Genomic DNA, 20,808 nt, shown 5'->3' on the forward strand with positions numbered 1-20,808 from the left:
GGTGGGGGTGACGGCAACAACCACGGTGGTGGGAAGGTAAAATTTCGGTTTACAAAATTTTCAAAATAGAATATAAATCACATATATATTAAATATAAAATGTAAAAATTCTCTAATTATTATTGTTATTAGCGTCGATGGACCGATTTTTAGTGGGACTAAAACCCATCACAAGGCCCAATACTATCTTTCTACTGGAGAATGGGATCATGGATTCATGGTGGGTGAGGATAACAATTTGACTGGTCTAAGGTGAGCTTTTACTCCGGTTGAGTTAAATATCCATGATAATGAGTAGTTGATCAGGAGCTGAGGGCCAATAGCCCGCGACCATCGCGGCTTCGTTCCTTCTTTCCTTCCTTCCTCCTCCGCCCATCGTTGACCCGACGAGGAGGGCAGCCTGAGGGCTTTATTCTTGTTCCAAAGAGAGATAGAAAGGTTGAGAGATGGGCGCAGCGGCGGATTGGCAGGTCGGAGTTGTTGTGCAGAGGAGGATCGCGGAGGAGGAGGAGGATGATCGGGTGTCGTCGATGATGGTCATGGGGGAACCCAACAATTCCAACTCTAATAGTTCCAACTCCAAGTGGTGGCCTCCCGGTTTCAGGTTCAGTCCGACCGACGAGGAACTGGTGGTCTACTACCTCAAGCGCAAGGTTTGCGGCCGCCGCCTCAAGCTCCCCTTGATCGGGGACATCGACATCTACAAGTGCGAGCCTTGGGAACTCCCCGGTAAGTATCGGATCATCATCATCCTCACATACACCTACATGATTCCTTTTACATCTGTTGGTAGGCCCAAATCCCGGATACCCTGGTTATCTATTCTTCCTTAATTACGATTGATTCCTCTGAAACAATCATCCGCATCGTCTTTTTGCTGCTCGCTCTCTCTCTCTCTCTGTGCATCATGCTCTTCCGATGTTATTGTTCTTCCTTACTTATTATTTCCCCTTTGCGCAGACAAGTCCGTATTGAAGAGCGGCGACAAGCAGTGGTTCTTCTTCAGCCCCAGAGACAGGAAGTACCCGAACGGGTCGAGATCGAATCGTGCTACCAAGTACGGCTACTGGAAGGCCACTGGAAAGGATCGCTCCATCTGTTACCACTCCAAGGCCGTCGGTAACAAGAAGACACTCGTCTATTACCAGGGCCGTGCTCCCAAGGGAGAACGCACCAACTGGGTCATGCATGAGTATACCTTAGAAGAGGCGGCCCTTTCAAGCTTGGCAAATGTGCAGGTTATAAGAGAATACCCACTAACCTATGAATATTTTGTTTTGTTTTTTTTTCCGAATCAATTTTTTTTTTCTTTTTGGGTATACTTTTCAATCGTCCCCACGTCTACTTACTTGTCAAATTTCGCAGGATTATTACGCTCTCTATAAATTCTTCAGGAAGAGTGGACCTGGCCCAAAGAATGGGGAACAATACGGGGCACCATTCAAAGAAGAAGAATGGGAGGATGATGCTGAGGATGATGACACCTTTAACCTAAATGTCACAGACAACATAATCACCGAGGCTGTTGGTAGTGCTGCTGCTTCTGGCATGTCATCTGATGCTGGTAGCATTCTTCCAATAGGGGATCTTGAAGACATTCTACTACAGTTTTCAGAAGATCACAACATAGTGCAACAGCAGACTGGGTTCTCTGCCTACGTCTCAGAGGTGCGTGCAATTCACCCTATATCTTCATATTTCTGCATCCTCAATTTTTCTGTTAGCAAAAGACTTTGTTGTTCCATTGCAAGGTTTTTGTTTGAGACTTCGAGTAATTATGGCATAAACATGAAGATATCCAAATAATTATGCTCTTCAGTATCAACTGCACCCACACATTAAAATGAGAGTATGCATTGTGTACCGATGTTTTAATAGGTGAATACATACATACATATATATGCGCAGTGCAATCACACACATATGCTCTAACTGGATGAATTTTGTACTTCCTTAAGATTCTTCTATGCCTTTCTATTTATATTACTGATACTATTGATTGATACCTGATTAAATTTGTCATTTTTATGCAGATTGATATCAGGACTGAAGTTGGAAGCCATCATCTGATGCCTTCAGTAGAACAAGAAAACACTTTGTTCGAACTGAACAATGCAGAGGCGAATTCTGAGAATGTACATTCTGATTTTTCTTGTGCCCATGCTATTGAAAACCTTGAAGTAGTAACATCCTTTACCAATTGTCCGGAGCATGATCACTTCAGTGCTGATGGAGAGTTCTTGGAAATCAAGGATTTTGTTGATAATATCACCAACAATGAGAGTATTTATGTTGCTGACGGATTGTATGATACTTGTGAATATTTTGATGCTCCTATGTTTCTGAGTGAACCATTTGAGCCACCAGTTGGAACGGGTAGAAATCCATACTTTGGTGATTTTAGTGGTGATGGAACACAAAATCAAGCTTTTTATTTCACGAGTCAGCTCTGGTCACATGACCAAACTTTCAATGTGTCAACAGCTGCAGAGCAAAACCAAGTTGTAATGCCATCTCCAGCATCAGGTGCTTAATAACTCTGTAAATGCTTAAATTTACAATTTACCAAAGCGGAGTCAACGATGCATCAATTCTGCTGATTTCTCATTTATCTTTTTGCTATTGAATAATGTAGGTCTTGTGTATACTAGTACTCCATTGAATCATGGGAAGAGTGCTCAAGAACAAGTCGCCCCTGATTCTAATGCTTCACCATCGTGGTTCAACTCGGCATTCTCTACATTGTTGGATTCTGTACCTAGCAGTCCTGCAATAGCCTCGGAGAACGCATTCATCAGTAAGGCACTTGAACGTGTTTCTAGCTTCAGGAAACAGCAGGTTGGAGGTCGGGATCCAGATGCTGCAATAGATGGAGGAACTGCTGTCCCTGGAAGGAGACGAGGGAATAATGGTGGATTCCTTTTCATCTCATTCTTGGTTGGTTTGGGTGCTGTCTTATGGATCTTGTCTATTGGAGCTGCTTTAAAAGTTTTCAAGGGTTTATGGGGCCGGTTCATATCCTCGTAGGTAGATGATGAAACATTGAACAAGTTCTCCTCCCCCATGTTTCACTGGATTTACTGATCCAACTGTCTAAATTTCTTCTAAGATGAAGTCATGTATGTATTATAAATAACACTCTTGCACCAAATAGAAGGTTTGCGCTACCTAATAGCACTCAAGATACTTGGGCTGAGAGAGCGTATTTTATACGTGTAACATAGATAGAGCTGAGCAATGCTGCCAACCAGGATCAGTTTTGTGGCAACATTTTTGTTTACGGACCCAACAGAAGTTTTATCTAACAGCTCATTGCGAAAAGTTTTTTTGGCATGGAAGTAGAGAGGGGAGAGATTTATTTAATTCCTACTTAGTTCAGTGTTCTATCTCATATATTGCATTTATAGTTCTATTTTGTTGGAGTACTTTCTTTTGTTAATGACCAGAAGATGATGTGCTCAGAAAGGCATTTCTTCTTATTCATTGTTTCTTACTGGAATTGTTGTAGGTGTTTCATAGAATTATGCTCCAGCTCATGTCTAACCAGACAGAATATTTGAGATATTCCTGCATTAGGAACTAAAGTGTGTTAAATTATGTGTTGAAACAGATCGGACTAGCTAACAACTTAACTACATCATCTTCTCTGTTGTGGAAGTGCATATTTCGCAGCTCTAACTGCTAGGATGTCGTTGTTGATCAGAATTTAGACTGGATGTTAAGCATCACTTCCCAGCTTTAAACTCGATTGCTGATCCTTGCTAATTATCTTTGTATTCAATTATGTATACCATCGTAAAGCCCTGACAAAAATGCTACAAACCATTTACTTGCTGCACTCGTCGTTCCAATAGAATGTGTATGAAGAACAAACATATATAAATTATTTTACAAATATTAGAATAAAATGTTTGTTTGGCGATAAACATGTAGGCAAGAGTAATATAGCCTCATGGGCGACAGGCAAAAAACAGAATAACCAGAATACAACATGTCTGGTTACAATATAGGAGGAGACCAACTCATCAAATTGAGTGCATTTACATATATACAACTTCATACATACGGATAAAACTTACAGAGCAGCAGCAGACGACGACCACGAGAGGCTCTCATTTATTTGTTGCATCCTCTCCTCGATCTGTAATAAGGATTTTTCTTCACACGGATATATAGATTATTATACGGCTTGGTAAGTAGTCTTTTAAGTAGTGGCAGCAGAGTTGGAAGATGGGTTGAAAGGCTCCTGTTCGGCACAGTCCAAATTATCTCCGGACAACTCGCGGCCAACACCCATCAAGTCCAGGTAATATTGGTAATGAGATATGATGTTGTTCATCGAATCCACGAAACCTTGGCCACAAGTGAGATCCCCGTAAAGAACATTCATCGTTGACCCGAATCCAGGTAGCCTCTTCGCCAGAGTGTCATTCTTCGTGGGCTTCCAGTTGCCGACGAGCACATCGTGGGCCGAAGGCTGCTTCTTCTTCATTGGGGTCATCCACCTCCACATGGCAGCTTGGAAGGCCAGGGTGGCGTTCTGCTCCAAGTACTCCGGATGGTTTAACAGATCAGCCTTGATAGCTTTACCGATAACCCCGTAGTTGTAGTTCCTAAAAATCATCACAAACAAACTTACGATTTAAGCCATCATCCGACCGTCAAGATGAATCCATAAAAAGGAGGAGAAAAGATATATATATATATGGTTTTAATGGCATCTCACCAGTAGACAGGCAGTGCACCCCGACCATAGTATTCAACTCCTTCTGTACAAGGGTAAAGGTCGTTTGAATCACAGTAGATTTGGCTAGGGCTCATTTCATGGTTATAGCATAGCCCCCATGCCAACGGACCACCAGTTGCTACTCCGTATCCACCTACAAAAGTTGAAAGTCGCCCATCAGAGCACACTTACACAAATTGATAAGAGATGGACAGACTACTGGAGATCCTGGAATCACAATCCAACGCATATGAAACCAATCCCATTTTACCATCACACGTATAGAATACCAACTTAATTAATTTAATTATCTGGGAATTTTGCGTCACATACAGGAAGTCTTGCTGCCGACGTGGCCGAGGAAAGCAGCGATCTCCGTCATCTGCATCTGCTTTCCACCGGTGGTGCCGAAGCCGAGGGGTTCGTAGAGGGAGGCGGCAGTGATGAAGGACTGGTAGTCCCAGAATCCAACGGCGTGGGCGACTGGGGTGTTGCGCTTGCTGAAGAGGTTCTCGAACTGGTACACCTGGAAGAAGTCGGTGATAGTGTCGTTGCAGCAGTAGACGCTGCCCTTGCACTCCCATCCCTTGTCGCACGTCTTCGCCTTCCCCGTCTTTGCGCTCGCTACCCCCAATAACGCCATTACGGCAATCAAACCCAGTACTACAACCGCCGAGTACTGCTTACCCATTTCTTTCTTCTTTCTTTCTTTCTTTCTTTCTTTCTTTCTTCTCCGGTGAGATAGAAATGCCGATCGATTTTTTAGATGAGAGAGCGAGTGATGAATCGAAGAGTTGAAATAGAGAGAAATACAAAGGCCCTGCCCAGTTTTCCCTTAGCTGGCTGGCTAGCTGTCTGGCTGTCGAGATCGAGATCGAAATCGAGTGGGTGGTGTCGGTTGCGGGGTCTGGCGCAGCTGCTATGTTGCTGTTGGATGGTAACTCCAGTAACTGTGATAGATTTGCGAATCAAGCAAGCCAGTGTTTTGTTTGATTAAATATGTCTTCAACTTTTTCGAGAAAACTATCCAACCATCGTCCGTCCAAGGCCCGCCCCACCCCCACCTGCGAGGTAAACAATCAAGAGATGTCCATAGCACTCATCCTTTGCCGCTAAGCGTGCACATCCAACGACTGGCCCAGCGGACAAAAAGAGTATGATACTTTGTAGCAACTTCTCATCCACCGCGCCGTGTATATTAATTAAAAAACAACGGTGAAGTTTAGGAGATGACTAATCCCCATCTCTCCGTTCGCAATTAGGACCTGGTTAGTATTCTCCATTAATTAGTTATACGGCCATTCCGTGAGAACTAAATGAAAGCCTCGGTTGCTGGGGGGTACATCTCTCTCTTTCTCAACGCCCGACGTCCTAGTCGATTCCCATCTCACGAAAGAAGCAGAGATCGAGCGGTTACCATGCTATTCTATTTTTTTACCTATCTTTTGGAAATATGTAACTCTAACAAGTCTTCAAGTAACCCAAAAAAAAAGAAAAAGAAAATACGGTTCAACTTCCGAAACTATATCGGCAGCACCCTTTATCTTTTGGAAACACAAATATTACGTGCGCAAATTGCACGATCACAGTTTATCTTATACATATAACATCGTATATTTGACCACATTTGTCTCAGACATGTTTATTTCAATATTTGCAAATTGCCAATTATATTTGCCAACGAAAGTGGATGGTATAAAGAAAAAGCAAAATAAAAGAAAAAGGAAAAGAAAAAAGAAAAAAAAAAGCGTTATGGCAAAGATATTTCTCACTCCATTTTCCAGCAAAGGTAAGGTGCAACTTGCAGCATGCATGCCACGTGCTTCTTTTCTTCTTCATGTGTGCAGTCTAAAATAAGATGCCTTCTCGCTCTATCTACCACTTGTCATCACTATGAAGTTAGATATTCCAATCCTGTGGTGATATTCAGAGATATCTTTTGAATCTACAAAGACCTACACATCCAAGCTTTGGTCGGTTGGTGAAGGTAAATGTGGATCATAACAATTACAGACGGGTTTAATGAATCAAATAACCCCAATTGCATTTCATATCCAACTCATTTTTTCCTAGCACTAATAAAGATTTAGATATCAACAAAATATAATTCAATATTTCGAAGATAGTTTTGATATAGATATGTATGGAAAATTAGAAATAAGGTAATAGTTTATTAATATTTAATTTTCAACATATCTTAATATACTTCAGATTCTAGAAACGGAACAAAGACAAATGCAGTTACAGAAAACCAGGGAAACACGTGTATTCTTGTCAATTAAAAGTATTTTATAAGCTTCAAAATATCAAATGTATATAGAAAGAATGTTACAATCCCCATCGGCAAGGTAAGATTATGAATAAGCAAAACTTTATATAAGACATGCCTAATATGTTAATAGATACGCAAAGCTAAAATCTATCTGGCAAAATTCTAAATGAGTAGAATTTGATAAAAATAAATAAAAGTAATAAAAATATATAAATATGTCGAATATATGAGAAATTTTTATCATCTAAAATAGTGATCAATATTATTTAAATGTATTAAAAACTTTATTCAATTCTTTATAACCTGTCTCTAATGAATAATGTCTTTAAATTCGATACGTAATTTATTCGAGTATAATAAAAAATAATAATTTTAATCTGAATATAGTTATAAGTCAGTAAAATGATAAATAAAATTTTACGAAAACAACATGAATTTCAACCTAACCACGTGAGAGTGAAATATAATTTTCCCTATATTTAAAAGCAATGTCCGAGCTAGATCAGAATAAAGCATGAACGCTGATAAATCATAAATTATAAATGGTTCAACATATATACAGAACTAATTTTTCTTTGTTTTCTTTCTACAACCTCGCAAAGGAAAAGCCACACGGAAGAAAATTCTGATGTACAATGCTGGTCTTGGTGTTGCTGGCTTAGAATTGCGAAAACATGGGATGCAAGCCCCATTCCACACACATAAAACCACAGTGGTGTGCATGAACAAACCCATGGCTACCACCTTTGTTGCAAGATAACACACAGGATGAATTGATGCAGAAATTAAATTCATATTCTACTAATACAAGCAAGAACCCACAAATGAGCTCCTCCACAAATAATATTATACAAAGAGAAACAACATACATGGTCTAGTTCCCTTACTTTCTGCTGATCAAGGATTCCTCTGTGCACCAGGTGGAGCAGTAGGCATTGGGAAGTTAAACGCATAATGAGCACCTCCAAACTGAGGGGCCTCCACATATGGGCTCTTGCACAAGAAAAACAATTTCACTTTCAACCAATAGATTTCCAAAAATATGTAAAGAAATTATCCAGAGTTCCTACAGAATGATGATTGAGACCAACATTTACCAGAGCACTGTCGTGATAATACTATAAAGAGCAAGGTATTCAACAAACATCTTCAGAGGAACAAAATTTCAGTATAGCAAATAGAGATCAGCAAAGGAGTAGGTACCTGAGTACCAAGAGGAGTTGAATTTGAATAAGATGACATCCTGCTAGGAGACATGGGAGATGTATCAGGGGAGCTACCATCGTTGCATCGGCCATCCAAGTTTTGTGTGCTACCACTGGTCAGTGATGATGCTTCACTCTCACTTGTGTTGGTCTTAACCCTCTTTCCCAAAGAACAAATTAACTTTGTTAATACAAATAACACTAACTAATCAATCCAAGGAACCAAACAGCAAACAGTACCTGAAATATTTTCCCAAGAGTTTTTAACCCTTTAGCTCGAGCACGAAGTTCCTCTCTCTTAATAGTATTGTCTTGAAGTACCTGAAGTTGAGTTTAGTGAACATCTTCAAATTTGCGATTGCACAGTGGGTTATATAAACAAGATCATACAGGTAAAGGCGTAAAGCAGTACATACCAACTGACAAACACGGGACAAGGTGGCCTCAATATCAGCAACATTAAGCTTCCACAAGGAGTCAATCATCACTTTTTTATGAGTCTGCATGTATTCTTCAAGTTCTTCCTCTGTGTATTGACCCTCAGAACTGAGTTGCTTCTTCAGGTCCTCTTGCAGCTGCATTAGAGCAATGGCACCTGCAAAAGCCAATCAGAAACCTATCTAGAAGTGAGTGCCAGAGAGAAGATGCATTCCCACAGAATATTCATGTAAAGATATAAATGAAACAAACAAAAGGTGCATTGGAGGACTGCAGATAAACCGTGTATATATGGCAACAAGAATGTGCTGTTGACTGGAGAGCCAAAGAGAGAAATGGTTTAACCTGTTGCAGCTGTCACTTGTGACTTGATAAAGTGGCCTTTGTTTCTGAACCATTCAGCAATGAATGGCACACCCAAATATATAGCTTTCTTGCCAAGCTCCTTTGCTGCTTGTCTGGAATATATGTAGCCAATAGTATTCAACATATCCACTCCATATGCTGCAGAGTACATAGAGGGACTCAATTCAAAAGTACTTAAACAAGGCAACATAAAACAGCAAAGGTTCAAACCTAGACTATTACCTATGATTTTAACAATAAAGATTGATCAAAATGGGCCTCACAAATTGATAGCATCAGAGTTATAAACTTCATAAAATAGGATGTTAAGGCATCAAGAGATCAAAAAAAGGTGATGAGACCATGCAATTTCTTTAAGGTTGTTTTTGTTGTAAAGAAAATGAAATCATCAAATTAAAGGACAAGTATATTGCACATGAAACAAAATTGAGTGGTATAAATTTGAAGGAAAAAGAAAGGGATCATTATGCTGCAATGCCAATTGCCAGGAAAACAGCAATGTAGTACCTCTATATTCCAGAAAAATAAGACTTCTCTCAAAGTTTTTCTCCTTGGAGATGAGAGAGAAGATTGTGTTAAATATGATTTCTTTAGTTAGATTATATTCCTAGAGAATAAAGGTACTTCTTTCAGAGATCTCACGAATTTTTTTTCCAAATGAAGAGCTATTTTACATGCACTTCTTAAAGGCCTTTCACATCCTCCAAGCCAACTGCTTTTTAACCATTCCTTGTTCCTGTGTCCTGATCTATTTGCCCCTCTTCATTTAGTTTAGATTTTGGATGAGAACATTATATTCTTCATCTTAGTTTCAATGGCAAGTAGTCTTTAAACCTAGATTCCTTTTACAAGCTTCTCCATAGGAAGTGAGATCCTAACTCCTGAGGAATCAATGGACATCATTTCTTCTTTACCACATCAAACCAAATTGGGGTGACATGAAACTTTCATCCAATTAGAATGTTAGTCACCCATATTTTCAGTCCTAACTGCTTATCCATTTTAGATACTTTTCTAAAAGTTTTCACGAGGAAAATCACTGTCTATGGAGTCATAAATCATAACCGGCTTCACAATAAAATGTTAAATATATAGAAGGTTCTTTTCTTTATCTATTGGAATTCTTAGTCAAAGACAGGTCATGCCGAATCAGTTTCCTGTAGTCCAAATATCCTGGTTGTTTGATGATCTTCTTTCTCTATATGCAAAATTCTAATTATGTAGCTTCAGATATACAACTGTTTTAATTACAAAATTACACAAATCATGTAATTTCCCTCAGATGGTGTCAGTTTAATTATTCAAAGCTGCCATCAGTGGATAGTAACTATTGCTTTTACTTTCACAATAAAAATATTAAAGCTTCCAAATAACATCAAGACATCATGTCTCCCACAGTGCATGCTTTTTGGTTCAAAAGTATTTAATTGATAAAGTGTGTTCCAATGTATAAAATATACATATTTGGAATATATAGGAATTAAAAATTAAGAAAATGCAACTCAGCCTTCACAGTCGGAGTAAGCCATTTTTAACTTTTAGAAACAGAAACACCGACATACACAGGATTTTCAGTGCAATTTTAATGTCCATGCACTTCCTAACAACCAGCAATGTGCACAATATATGCGATACCCGTACCTTTTACTTTATTTATTTAAGCTGCTCACCATTAGAACCACCTGATATATCATCCATTTGAGTGAATTAAGATAAAATCTTGACAGGCCTTTAGTTGGTTTCTTGACATGTGATGCAATAATTCATGTTAGGCTAACAAATACAGTCTTTTACTCAGATTTAGGGTTTAACAAGACTCTAGTGGATTAATATATTATTCATAGTAAAATTAATCAGCCAGTTGGGTTTAAGAATATTAAAGCACATTTTAGACAGTAATTAAGTTGTTTTTCAATCGATCTCGGGAGGGACGCAGTTTCATTTTTAGTTCCTATTTGACTAGACAACGTTCTATCAATTTTTAACTTAATTAAGATCGGGCTATGTTGATTTAGATTAGATCATGTAATTAGAGTTCCACAATGTAAAAGCCCTAGGTGACTCTGAACCAAAGTAATAGAGTCCACTATGACTAGACCTCTCTATTCTCTAATAGGTTCCAGCTTGGACTCTTGGCGAACTCTTTTATCTATAAAAGGAAATCAGTGCAGAACCGAGATGCATTTCAGCAGCCTAGTTGACAGCATCCCAGATTAAATCACTCTTGATTTGCAGCAAAGCTTACATGGAGGTCTATAGATTAATTATCATATTGAGAGTTAAGAGCAATCTAGGAGTAAGAAATAGTGAGATAGAGAAATGGCCTGCTTGTGGCAGGCTAGCATGAGAGAAGAGTTGAGAGAAAATGAAAGAGAATAAAATAATGAAAAGAAATACGTTCCTTGCAGAGTTAATGTTAATGTCGTTATCTCTGGATAAGTGTGTGGGATCATTATGGCTAATAATGACGAGGGACAAGATTGAATTGAAAAGTTATGACAGATCAACCAATTTGAGGATTACCATTAAACAGCACTCCTATTTTCTTTATTAGTAAAGCACTTAGATTAAATCAGTTGAAAAAACTAGAAAGAGACCATGATATTGAATCAGCACAAAAATATGTGCAAACAACTAAATGATTGATAAAGCACCTGCATTAGAGAGCCTTGAGACCTCAGCTTCAGCATGCCTGATGAACTCATCCTTGTTTCCTTGAACATATTGGTGTAGTCGATCTCTCAATATATCTGCAAGCTTGTCTTCTCTTTCCTTTTGAACAACCTATAGTTCCACGAAAGCATGTGTTCAATACTATGACCTACCAAATTGAGTTGGTGGCCGAATGGCAAATAATTATGAAGAAACATAAAACTTTACAGATACTTTTTTTCCATTATCGAAACGAGGAGCACGACTGAAGCGGCTATACATACAAATCCATTTACAGATCTATATAAGTTCCAGAACAGGCGAAAGCTGATACATGGAGCTTATGACGAAAAGCAAGATTTTCAAACTATCAGTTTTGGGATTGGTTTGGGATCAATTGCCTAGAAAAAAACAATACATATGAAGCCGTCCGTATTGAATGATTTGGATTAGGGATCGGCCAAATTGGCTAGAACTTCAATCCATGGCAAAAAGTCAGCACAAATGACAATAGATATTACAGACTATCAAGTTGAAAGACAGACAGTAAACATGGAAGCAACAAGTAAAAGAAAGTATGTTATAGTCTAATAATATGCCAAGTCCATCTTGCAAACTTTATTTCTGAACACTGGTATATAGATGAGTAAAAAGCATAAATAGGAGGATAGATTGATAGTTCAAGTAGAGAAAACTACTTCAGAGTTAAGAGCATACTCTCATTTTCTCTTGCAGCTTTTTGGCATCGATTTGCTCTCCTTCAGTAAAGATATCAAGTGAAGCCATTGATGCCATTGCAAGTTGACCAATGTATTCCTCAAAGAGCTCACTACCAAATAGCATTGCAAAGATTGCCGCAGGATCAATAATAGTTTCTCTACAACATGTGAAAAAGAACATAGATTTAGCATTTTATCAGCTCAATAAGTATGAAAGCATAAAATAGAGTGAGAAAAAACAGCAATCATCTCATAATCTCCACATCTACATAAAATTGCTCAGCAATTCAATCGAAACATTCTGTCCTCTGTCAATTTTTTCCTTCCCCTTTCCAGCATTTTAGGAAATTGTCCTAGAAGTGAAGAACATACGGTGAAATGCCTGATTTCCCATATGCATCATAAGCCTGTCGCTGGGTGGGATCACTGAGTACCTGGTAAGCCTCCCCTAAAACCTGTATTACAAACATATCAGAATAGTGCATAGTATCGCTGCAAAAGGAATTCAAAAGCTGAAACTTCCAAGAAGTCAAATACGCAATTATAGTATAAAAAGAAAGAAGGTTATGTTGCAAAAACAATTTAATCTAAGACTGAAATTAAGCAATTTGCAAGTGCGCTATTTTTATCCTATAAATGAGCTCTATAATATTTGGTTATATCATTCCTGATCTCTATTTTCCTTTGTCACTTCGAAGAACAATATCATTTGTCGAAACTTATTTAATACTTAATCATAACAAGGATCGCCGTGCCGATGGGCATTGTCAAAATAGCTCAATGGCTCGAGCTTTAAACGAGCCAAGCCAAGCTTGTTCTTTTGGCTCGAAACAATAATCGAGCCAAGACAAGTCAGAGCCCAATTTGATCAAGCTTGGCTTGAATTACATGAGTAATACTATATTACATAGTTTTAGTTAAATCCTACCTTCTCTCCAGCACAGTTGGGTAAAGCAGTTTTTTGTATGTAGGATGTTGAGGGTTCAAGCCCCTGCTTGTTGCTTTTGCATTTACTTTCCCTCAGTCCCATATCAGAAAGCTAAAGAAAGAGAGTGGTCTTTATAGTTGGGCATTTCCCAAAGTTATTATATTCGTCATATGATTTGATTATCTTCTAAATATAATTTTGGAAATGAGTTGTATGCAAGCGAGCTTGAGCCAACATTTTCCGACTCGTCCTGAGCTCAAGCTAGCTTTTCCAAATTCGGGTTGAGCCGAACTAAGCTCAGCTAATTTAAACCCCTAACTTGTCGTGTCGATGAAGTATCGACAATCTAGCATGCTTTTTTATTTTCATTTTAAAAACTAGTTTAGTATATACAGATGATAGATCTAGCTCAATTTTGTTAGATCCATTATTTGTAAGCGTCAATCTACATAGATCTAGCATTTTGGCACTATATCTATGAGAAACTCTTAAAGAATATAGGAACAAGGAAAATTTTACTTTTCTAGAAATTTAAAAATCTAAAATTAAAATGTTATTCATTAAAATTGGGTCAAAATTAGTATAAAAGCATGTTAGATTAATTCCATATGAGGTGATTTGAAATCAAAATTTGTATATTTTGAACTAAAATTTCAGCATAAAGATTTCCCCCAAATATTTCCCCAATTTTTAAAAATTTTAAAATTAGCAAAATTTGCATATAACACTCTATCTTTTAACGAAATTGTAATTTACACTCTATATTTTTACTATTTACAAATTGAGCCTTATAATTTAACAAATATGTATTAAAGACATCTCGATGTTAGATGTGTTAGTTAAACTTAACAAAAATCTCTAAGTTAAGTTAACTATACTAAGAAAATTATAAAAATACCCCCAAACAAGTCATACTAAGAGCATTTTAGTTCTTTTATAAGTAAGTATATTTTAGTCATTTTAGAAATAAAATTTTCTACTTAACAGAATATTCTCACGGTGTTAGTTCAAATCTAACCCAGGATATTTTCTACACATATTTGCTAAATCATAAGTAAATAGTAAAAGTATAGGGTGTAAAGCATAATTTCATTAAAAAATAAGATGTTCTATGCAAATTTTTCTCAAAATTAACATGTCAAGTTCATTCAAATTATGTTAAAATTGATATACGAACATGTTAGGTCATAACAATGTTCAAATAGATTTTCATTTCATTTATTAAACTATTATTAATTAATGAACGTAGTCAATCATATTATATGTTGAATCATGTTTCTTTTTTATTATTGCTATATCATTAAAAGATTAGGACATTTACAATAAATCAGATAAGAGATTCTAATGTAGACTTTAATATATATATATATATTCAAACAAAAGCATGTATAAAGACTCAAAAAATTACATTAGAGGCTAACCAATATTTGACGACCCTAAAAAGTATAAAATAAGGCGACAACCCACACAAGGAGCTCTTACTATTCTTCTTAGTTTGGTCATTCAAATATTCAATTAAGGTTCCTTTGATCAGCATGCAAGGGTGTATCAAATCAGCACACCCCATGTTGATCAGGTATCGGCACGACAATCCTTGAATGGTAATCTCGTATCATCATTGCAACTTAAATTACCATTGATAATTTAAGCACATGCTAGTGATAAAAATGGCAACCATACTAAATCTGCAATTACTAAGGGTATATACATATATCTGCTTCCGAAAAAGTGTGCAACCATAGTTATTTGTGTTTAGGAAGATGACTATCGTGATTTTGCTATGCAAGTTGCATTACCTAGCTCCCCACATCAAACACCATCTTCTTCAAGCCAATTCCAAACTATTCTCTAATCAAAGAGGTCAACAGCAGAGAGTTATCATGATTAGGACTCAAATGATAGACACAAACATAGGATCCAAAATTCAAAATGGCTTTCTCTCTATCGGCCTTATTTTTCTGTCTAAAATCTATCGCGTACCAATGTTCTTTACTTCTTGAAAACCAAATGAGAAACTCCGTCAAAGATGATGGAAATTGTTTTCAAGGAAAGACCATCATAATATAAGTGGCCTACTTCCATATAAAAGGCCATATAGCCACTAATTGCAGCAAATTATATCATCATACAAATTTGAATCCTGATTAGGACTCAAATGACAGCCAGAAAAGTAGGTTCCAAACTTCAAAATGGATTTTCAAGTGTTGGCGACATTCTCTATTGCCTTTCCTGTCAAAAAGTTGCCACTAACCAACGATTCTCCACTGCTTGAAGACCAAGTAGGGAACTCCATCAGATATGATAGAAATTGTTTTCAACAGAAGACCATAATAATATAGGTCGCTTCCATGTAGCCATCAACTGCACCAAGTGAAATTATCATCCAAAAGTGAGTCCTGATTACAACTCAAACGACAATCATAGGCTCACAAAAGTAGGTTCCAAACTTTGAAATGGCTTTCCAAGTGTTCGTGACAAGTTCTTTATCACCAGTTCTTTTCTAACTAAAAGTTGCCAACCAACCAATGATTCTTCACTGATTGAAGACCAAATGGGAAACTCCATCAAAAAAAGATGAACTTTTTTTCGGGGGAAGGCCACAATAATATAGGTGGCCTCCTTCCATATATAAGGCCACATTGCCATCGACAGCAGAAAGCAAAAACATCAAAAGATTGATTGCAAGAGGTAAAATTTATCACTTCCCAAGAAACAAGGCATGGTACGACACGTGCCGTAAGAGGAGAGAAAAAAAATAGATATTCACCTTCGCTGTCGCCGCTCGCCGATCGCCGTCGCCACTTGCCGCTCTCTGATTGCCGTCGCCGCCGCCGTCGCTGTCGGGTGCCCTAGATCCGGATCCGGATTCGCAACTTAAGTTTTAACCGATCTCTCTCTCTCTCTCACTCACTCACAGTTTCTCTCTCACTCTCTCTCGGTCTCTTCTTTTCCCTCGGGCTAGGGCACCCGACGGCGACGGTGGCAGTGACGGCGATTAGCGACGACGATCGGCAACAGGTAGCTCGACAACGAGGTAGACGACGAGCGGCGAAACTATTAAAAGGGGTGCTGTGCGGCACCCCTCGTGCCATGTGCCAGTACGCCATCGACACGATCATCCATGAGGACCAAAATCCTTATCTTACTAGAAGTAGTATTGCAGACTTAGTTATATGGGCATTCAAAAAGGGAAGCCTTTAAATGCATATAAGGAGATAGTGATAGAATATTAGAGGCATTCGTTGTACCATCAAGCATAAAAATATCAATCTTAAATAACAAGGAGAAGAAAATAGAGTGCCTTGGTGATTTTGGGAATTACATGCAATAGCATATAGCATGTATATGAAGAAGAAAAAAATCCTTCATGCACGAAACATGATAATTGCATAAAATTCAAGAGTTGAATAGTAATTAATGCATGGATCTATGAGCAATTTCAGCACACAATCGAGTTCCTTCCAATGCAGAAAAAAAAATTAGAGAAAGAAAAAGTGAAAAAGTGCAATCAATCCAGATAAATGTTAAAGAAAGAAAAACTGCAGCCAATCCACATAAATTTTTGATGTAGCCATGTAGATTAAGATACAGAAATTAAACAACCACTAGATAATAGTTATAACCAATTGGAAAAGGTAACAAGAAAAAAACAGGTTGAGAAAAGGATAGAGTTGGAAAGCTAAAGAAACAGTACAAAGAAAAGAGAAAAAAAGAAGAAAAGTACAAGTTGAAAAGAGCATAGAGGACAATATGATTCAACTAAGAGGAGAGGAGACAACTATAAAAGAATAAAAAAAAAAATTAGGCCATGTCTTTATGTTCTACTAAAAGAGAGAGGAGACATCTATAAAGGGAACACCCAATAAAAGGCGGTAAGAAAGAAAGAAACAACAAGAAGAATGAATAAACTTAAAATAACTCAAAAGAAACTCAACTAAGTAGAGCAGCTAAACCAGAAAGATGGTAAATTGGAAGGACCAGAACCCAGTCAATACGCTTGTGGAACATGGAAGCTTAAATATGAAATAAATAAAAAAGAATATCATTTGCTGGTGAACTGATATTGACCAGTAAAGATGAGATTGACCAAAGAAAAATATCAGACACATGTTGCGGGACATGAACTTCAAAAGATGAGACAGGCCAAAAAATAGCCAACACAAGAGGGAGAAAGCTCAAATCCTATAAATTAAATGAGAGGTCAATTGTTGGTTACTTCAAAAAACAGAAGGAAGCATTTTGAAAATGAGCATAGCTGTCTAAAGCTTACTCTTTGAGACCTATCTGCACACAATCTGAAGTAAACCATCTAGATTTGGTCTTGGCAAAGAGATGAAAGTAAGGGGGTAATGACAACTCAACAATTGACATCATGAAAAGTGAAAGTATATTCAAGGTCACATGCGCCAATTATGGAGAAGTATGAAGTTGCACAAATGAACATGATGACAAATTATACCTATCAGATAAGTCAAAACATATATGAACCTTAAAAATAGTCATAATCAATAAACTTGAGATAGTTGACACTTGAGAACATCATTCTCTTCATTTTTTCCCTATACTATGTAATTTCATATATAACAAAAAACAATTTAGTCACTATGTAGTTTCCAAAATCCCTCCTTTTTTTCCCATGTGATAAAATGTTTGGCACAGCAAAATGAAGTGATGCCGAAATAAAAGTCAAACATTTTAATTTCTATCCAGTTCATTTAGAATCCAATTTCAAGATGTTTCAAATTTTATATATAACTATATAAAAGCACAACGCATAACGATGGCTAGGTAAAATAGATTTTTACTACGTGCACAATACAGTTAGTTCTATTACATTGCTAATGGATATTCACAACCATTGAATTATAATTAGTGTTCCTAGACAGACTTGTTAGCCAACCAGGTCCAAGGAATAAAAGAAAAAGATCTTCACCGGACAATGTTTAACCAAAAGAAAGTCATCTAGCACGTCAATACAAGTTAATTTAATTGAACATAACTCAGTTGTTAGAGAATGGGATGTCAATAAAAAGCTATCAGAAGTTCAGAACAACGAAACAAGAGTACTTGCCTGAAAATTTTGTGCTGCCAAGGGATCATTGGGGTTTTTATCTGGATGGACCTGTCTTGCCTGCAATAGAAAATTATATTAAAACAAAATGCAGAGTCAGTTCACAATATAAAGAATCATATGAAGTCCAGCCACTATGATGAAATCTATACAAAGTTTCTTTCAGAGAAAAGGTAATAGTATGAACAAATGCAGTCACAGAATAATTCAACAAAGAAGCAAGAATTCCATATTACTTCACTACAAATAGATATAGATAAATTTGCAAGGACACTTACAGAGAGCACCATCTTCAAACAATGCAAAGAAAACTTCATCCTGGAAACATCAACAATGGTTGCTCTACCAAAATTTCTCTAAGAAATCATACATTCATAACTATAAAGCTCATCTTGTATGGGCAGACAAAAGTAACGATGGCTGTCTACTACGTGATAAAGCTAACAGCTAAAGATATCAAATATGAAAGATAAGTTCCTCGAGCGAGTATTCACAAGGCAAACCAACCTCATAGAAAGAGCAATTTCATATGCCAAGAGTGTAAACAGCATGTTCTAAAAGGAAAGACGCAAAAATATTAGGTAGATAGTAGAGTACTATCTCTCTTTTTTTTAATAGAAACTAGGAAGTCTTGTATTTACAAGGAAAACCCATAGAGGATGGTATGACAGTACACAATCCCTAAACCGCGAGAGTGCCTCTCCGATTATTGTGCCTAAATGATTCCTCCATCATGATGGTTGATATAGGGCACGCTACTACATGGAAAACGAGTATAATATATGGCCAAAACCAATATATTTCAGACTTCATCTAAAGAATAGAGATATGGGATTAACTCTGTTAAAAAAAGGAACTACGAAAGTATGAAACATAAGTTGCTTCATTCCAGAAGCAGATAAACGACGAATATACGGCTGATCCACACTAAGTCAGCGATTAGAAGAAGAAAACGTAGAAGCCCATTATGATATCTTTGGATAAGCAAGGAAAAGAAGAAGCGATTATAGATTGTGAATTCCATTGTTTAGCATCCTTTTATGGAAACCCTAATTAAGTAACTTGTTGAAGAAAGAAGGCAGACCCTGGCGAAAAGCGAGCGACGGAAGAAATCTTGGAACGTTGAAAAATTCTACCACTCACGGCTGAAGATTGTCGAGCCTCGACCGAGGAGAGTTGAAGCAAACCGGAGATCGAAGGGGTTTAAAAGGGCATTCCGTCCGTGATGAAGGTTCGATCAGACCCAGATCTAAGATCGCGATAGATAACCGAATATGTTGTCTGAGAGATAACTATACCTAGAACGGGAAATATAGAAGGGAAGGGTAAGCGATTTGGTATTACCTTGATGTAATAGGCTTTCTTGATATCGGCCTCGGTAGCCGAAGGACTGACTCCTAGCACGTCATAATAGTCCGTTTCCTTCACCATCTCCCACTAGATTCAACTGCCTCACCGATTACTTCGCCCTTGGGATCGGGAAGAGATGGTCGTGATCTACAAAACACTAGTTCCTCCTGGAATCACTTCTTGGGTCTTCGCTGGGAGAATGTTATGTGGCGATGAAGGCAGGAGGGATGCAAACAAAGACCAGCAGGCGGCTGAGGAGGAGAGAGAAAAAAAATAGAAAAAAGGAAGAAAGGGTTTGATTCTCAAAAGCGCGTGTGTTTTTATATAGAACCGAATTATTCGTCTCTCCTATTGACCGACCTCAAGACTCCGACGCCACGCACCTCGCGATTGCGCTCGTCGTAGGTGTTCTATCATATACGAACCATTGCTTTGCTCTACCAAACTTTACCACCAATTCCTGAGCCTACTTTATCAGCAACCCAAATTGCAATCCCACTTTCGTAGGTTCGGATCGAGTGATTCAAATACAGAGTCCCATAATCCCATTCAATTTAAGAGTAATTAGGCTCACAATCTTTTAAATAATTAGATCAGATAACTAAATCAAGCTTTCAATAATAATGACCACAATGCATTAAAATATAAATGAACCGGTTTCGAACAAGCTGGTCTTACCTCAATTTTACTCAATTTAAAGTTTGTGTTTGAACTTTGAAGGATCTCAACACTGTAGAGCTTAGCCTGAGGCTAATTGTATAGCTTCAAAAAAATATATATATATATACTGAAATTCAAATCCAGTTATTTAACTAACCGTATAGGTGCTCTATCATATATGAACCATTGCTTGACCAAACATATACAACATCCAAGCTAATTTGAGGCGAGGTCAGCTCAAATCTCGTTTCATTTGAGAAATAATCAAACTCCGGCCCAATCATAAACTAATCTGCTCTTTTTAAGCAAAAGACCATAAGCAGAAACAAACCATTAATGCCCCCCAAAATTACAATAATACAATAGGATACATATAAACTAGTAAAGATATAGTGACAACTTTTTAGCACATGTTTTATAC

General features: G+C 37.5%; 3 protein-coding genes across 3 annotated transcripts; 1 reads left to right on the plus strand and 2 right to left on the minus strand.

The window, feature by feature from the left end:
- Positions 1-258: 258 nt before the first annotated feature.
- LOC140778125 (NAC domain-containing protein 17-like) lies at positions 259-3,184 on the plus strand. The gene is made up of 5 exons (XM_073122690.1): positions 259-729; positions 961-1,238; positions 1,366-1,668; positions 2,034-2,526; positions 2,636-3,184. The coding sequence occupies exons 1-5, from the start codon at positions 447-449 to the stop codon at positions 3,025-3,027; spliced, it is 1,749 nt and encodes a 582-aa protein (XP_072978791.1). The 5' UTR covers positions 259-446; the 3' UTR covers positions 3,028-3,184.
- Positions 3,185-3,862: 678 nt separating this feature from the next.
- Positions 3,863-5,541, minus strand: LOC140779873 (chitinase-like protein 1). The gene is made up of 3 exons (XM_073125190.1): positions 5,060-5,541; positions 4,727-4,880; positions 3,863-4,613 (listed from the first exon to the last, which is right to left on the minus strand). The coding sequence occupies exons 1-3, from the start codon at positions 5,415-5,417 to the stop codon at positions 4,205-4,207; spliced, it is 921 nt and encodes a 306-aa protein (XP_072981291.1). The 5' UTR covers positions 5,418-5,541; the 3' UTR covers positions 3,863-4,204.
- Positions 5,542-7,506: 1,965 nt separating this feature from the next.
- On the minus strand, positions 7,507-20,026 carry LOC140778586 (chaperone protein dnaJ 10-like). The gene is made up of 10 exons (XM_073123378.1): positions 19,722-20,026; positions 18,378-18,437; positions 12,751-12,833; positions 12,377-12,536; positions 11,662-11,791; positions 8,987-9,145; positions 8,620-8,798; positions 8,444-8,524; positions 8,202-8,363; positions 7,507-7,991 (listed from the first exon to the last, which is right to left on the minus strand). Exons 1-10 carry the CDS (start codon positions 19,806-19,808, stop codon positions 7,896-7,898), a joined length of 1,197 nt encoding a protein of 398 aa, XP_072979479.1. The 5' UTR covers positions 19,809-20,026; the 3' UTR covers positions 7,507-7,895.
- Positions 20,027-20,808: the final 782 nt, after the last annotated feature.

This window comes from Typha angustifolia, chromosome 15 (genome assembly GCF_048772165.1).
Source record: "Typha angustifolia cultivar Huaian chromosome 15, ASM4877216v1, whole genome shotgun sequence".
Classification (NCBI taxonomy): domain Eukaryota; kingdom Viridiplantae; phylum Streptophyta; class Magnoliopsida; order Poales; family Typhaceae; genus Typha; species Typha angustifolia.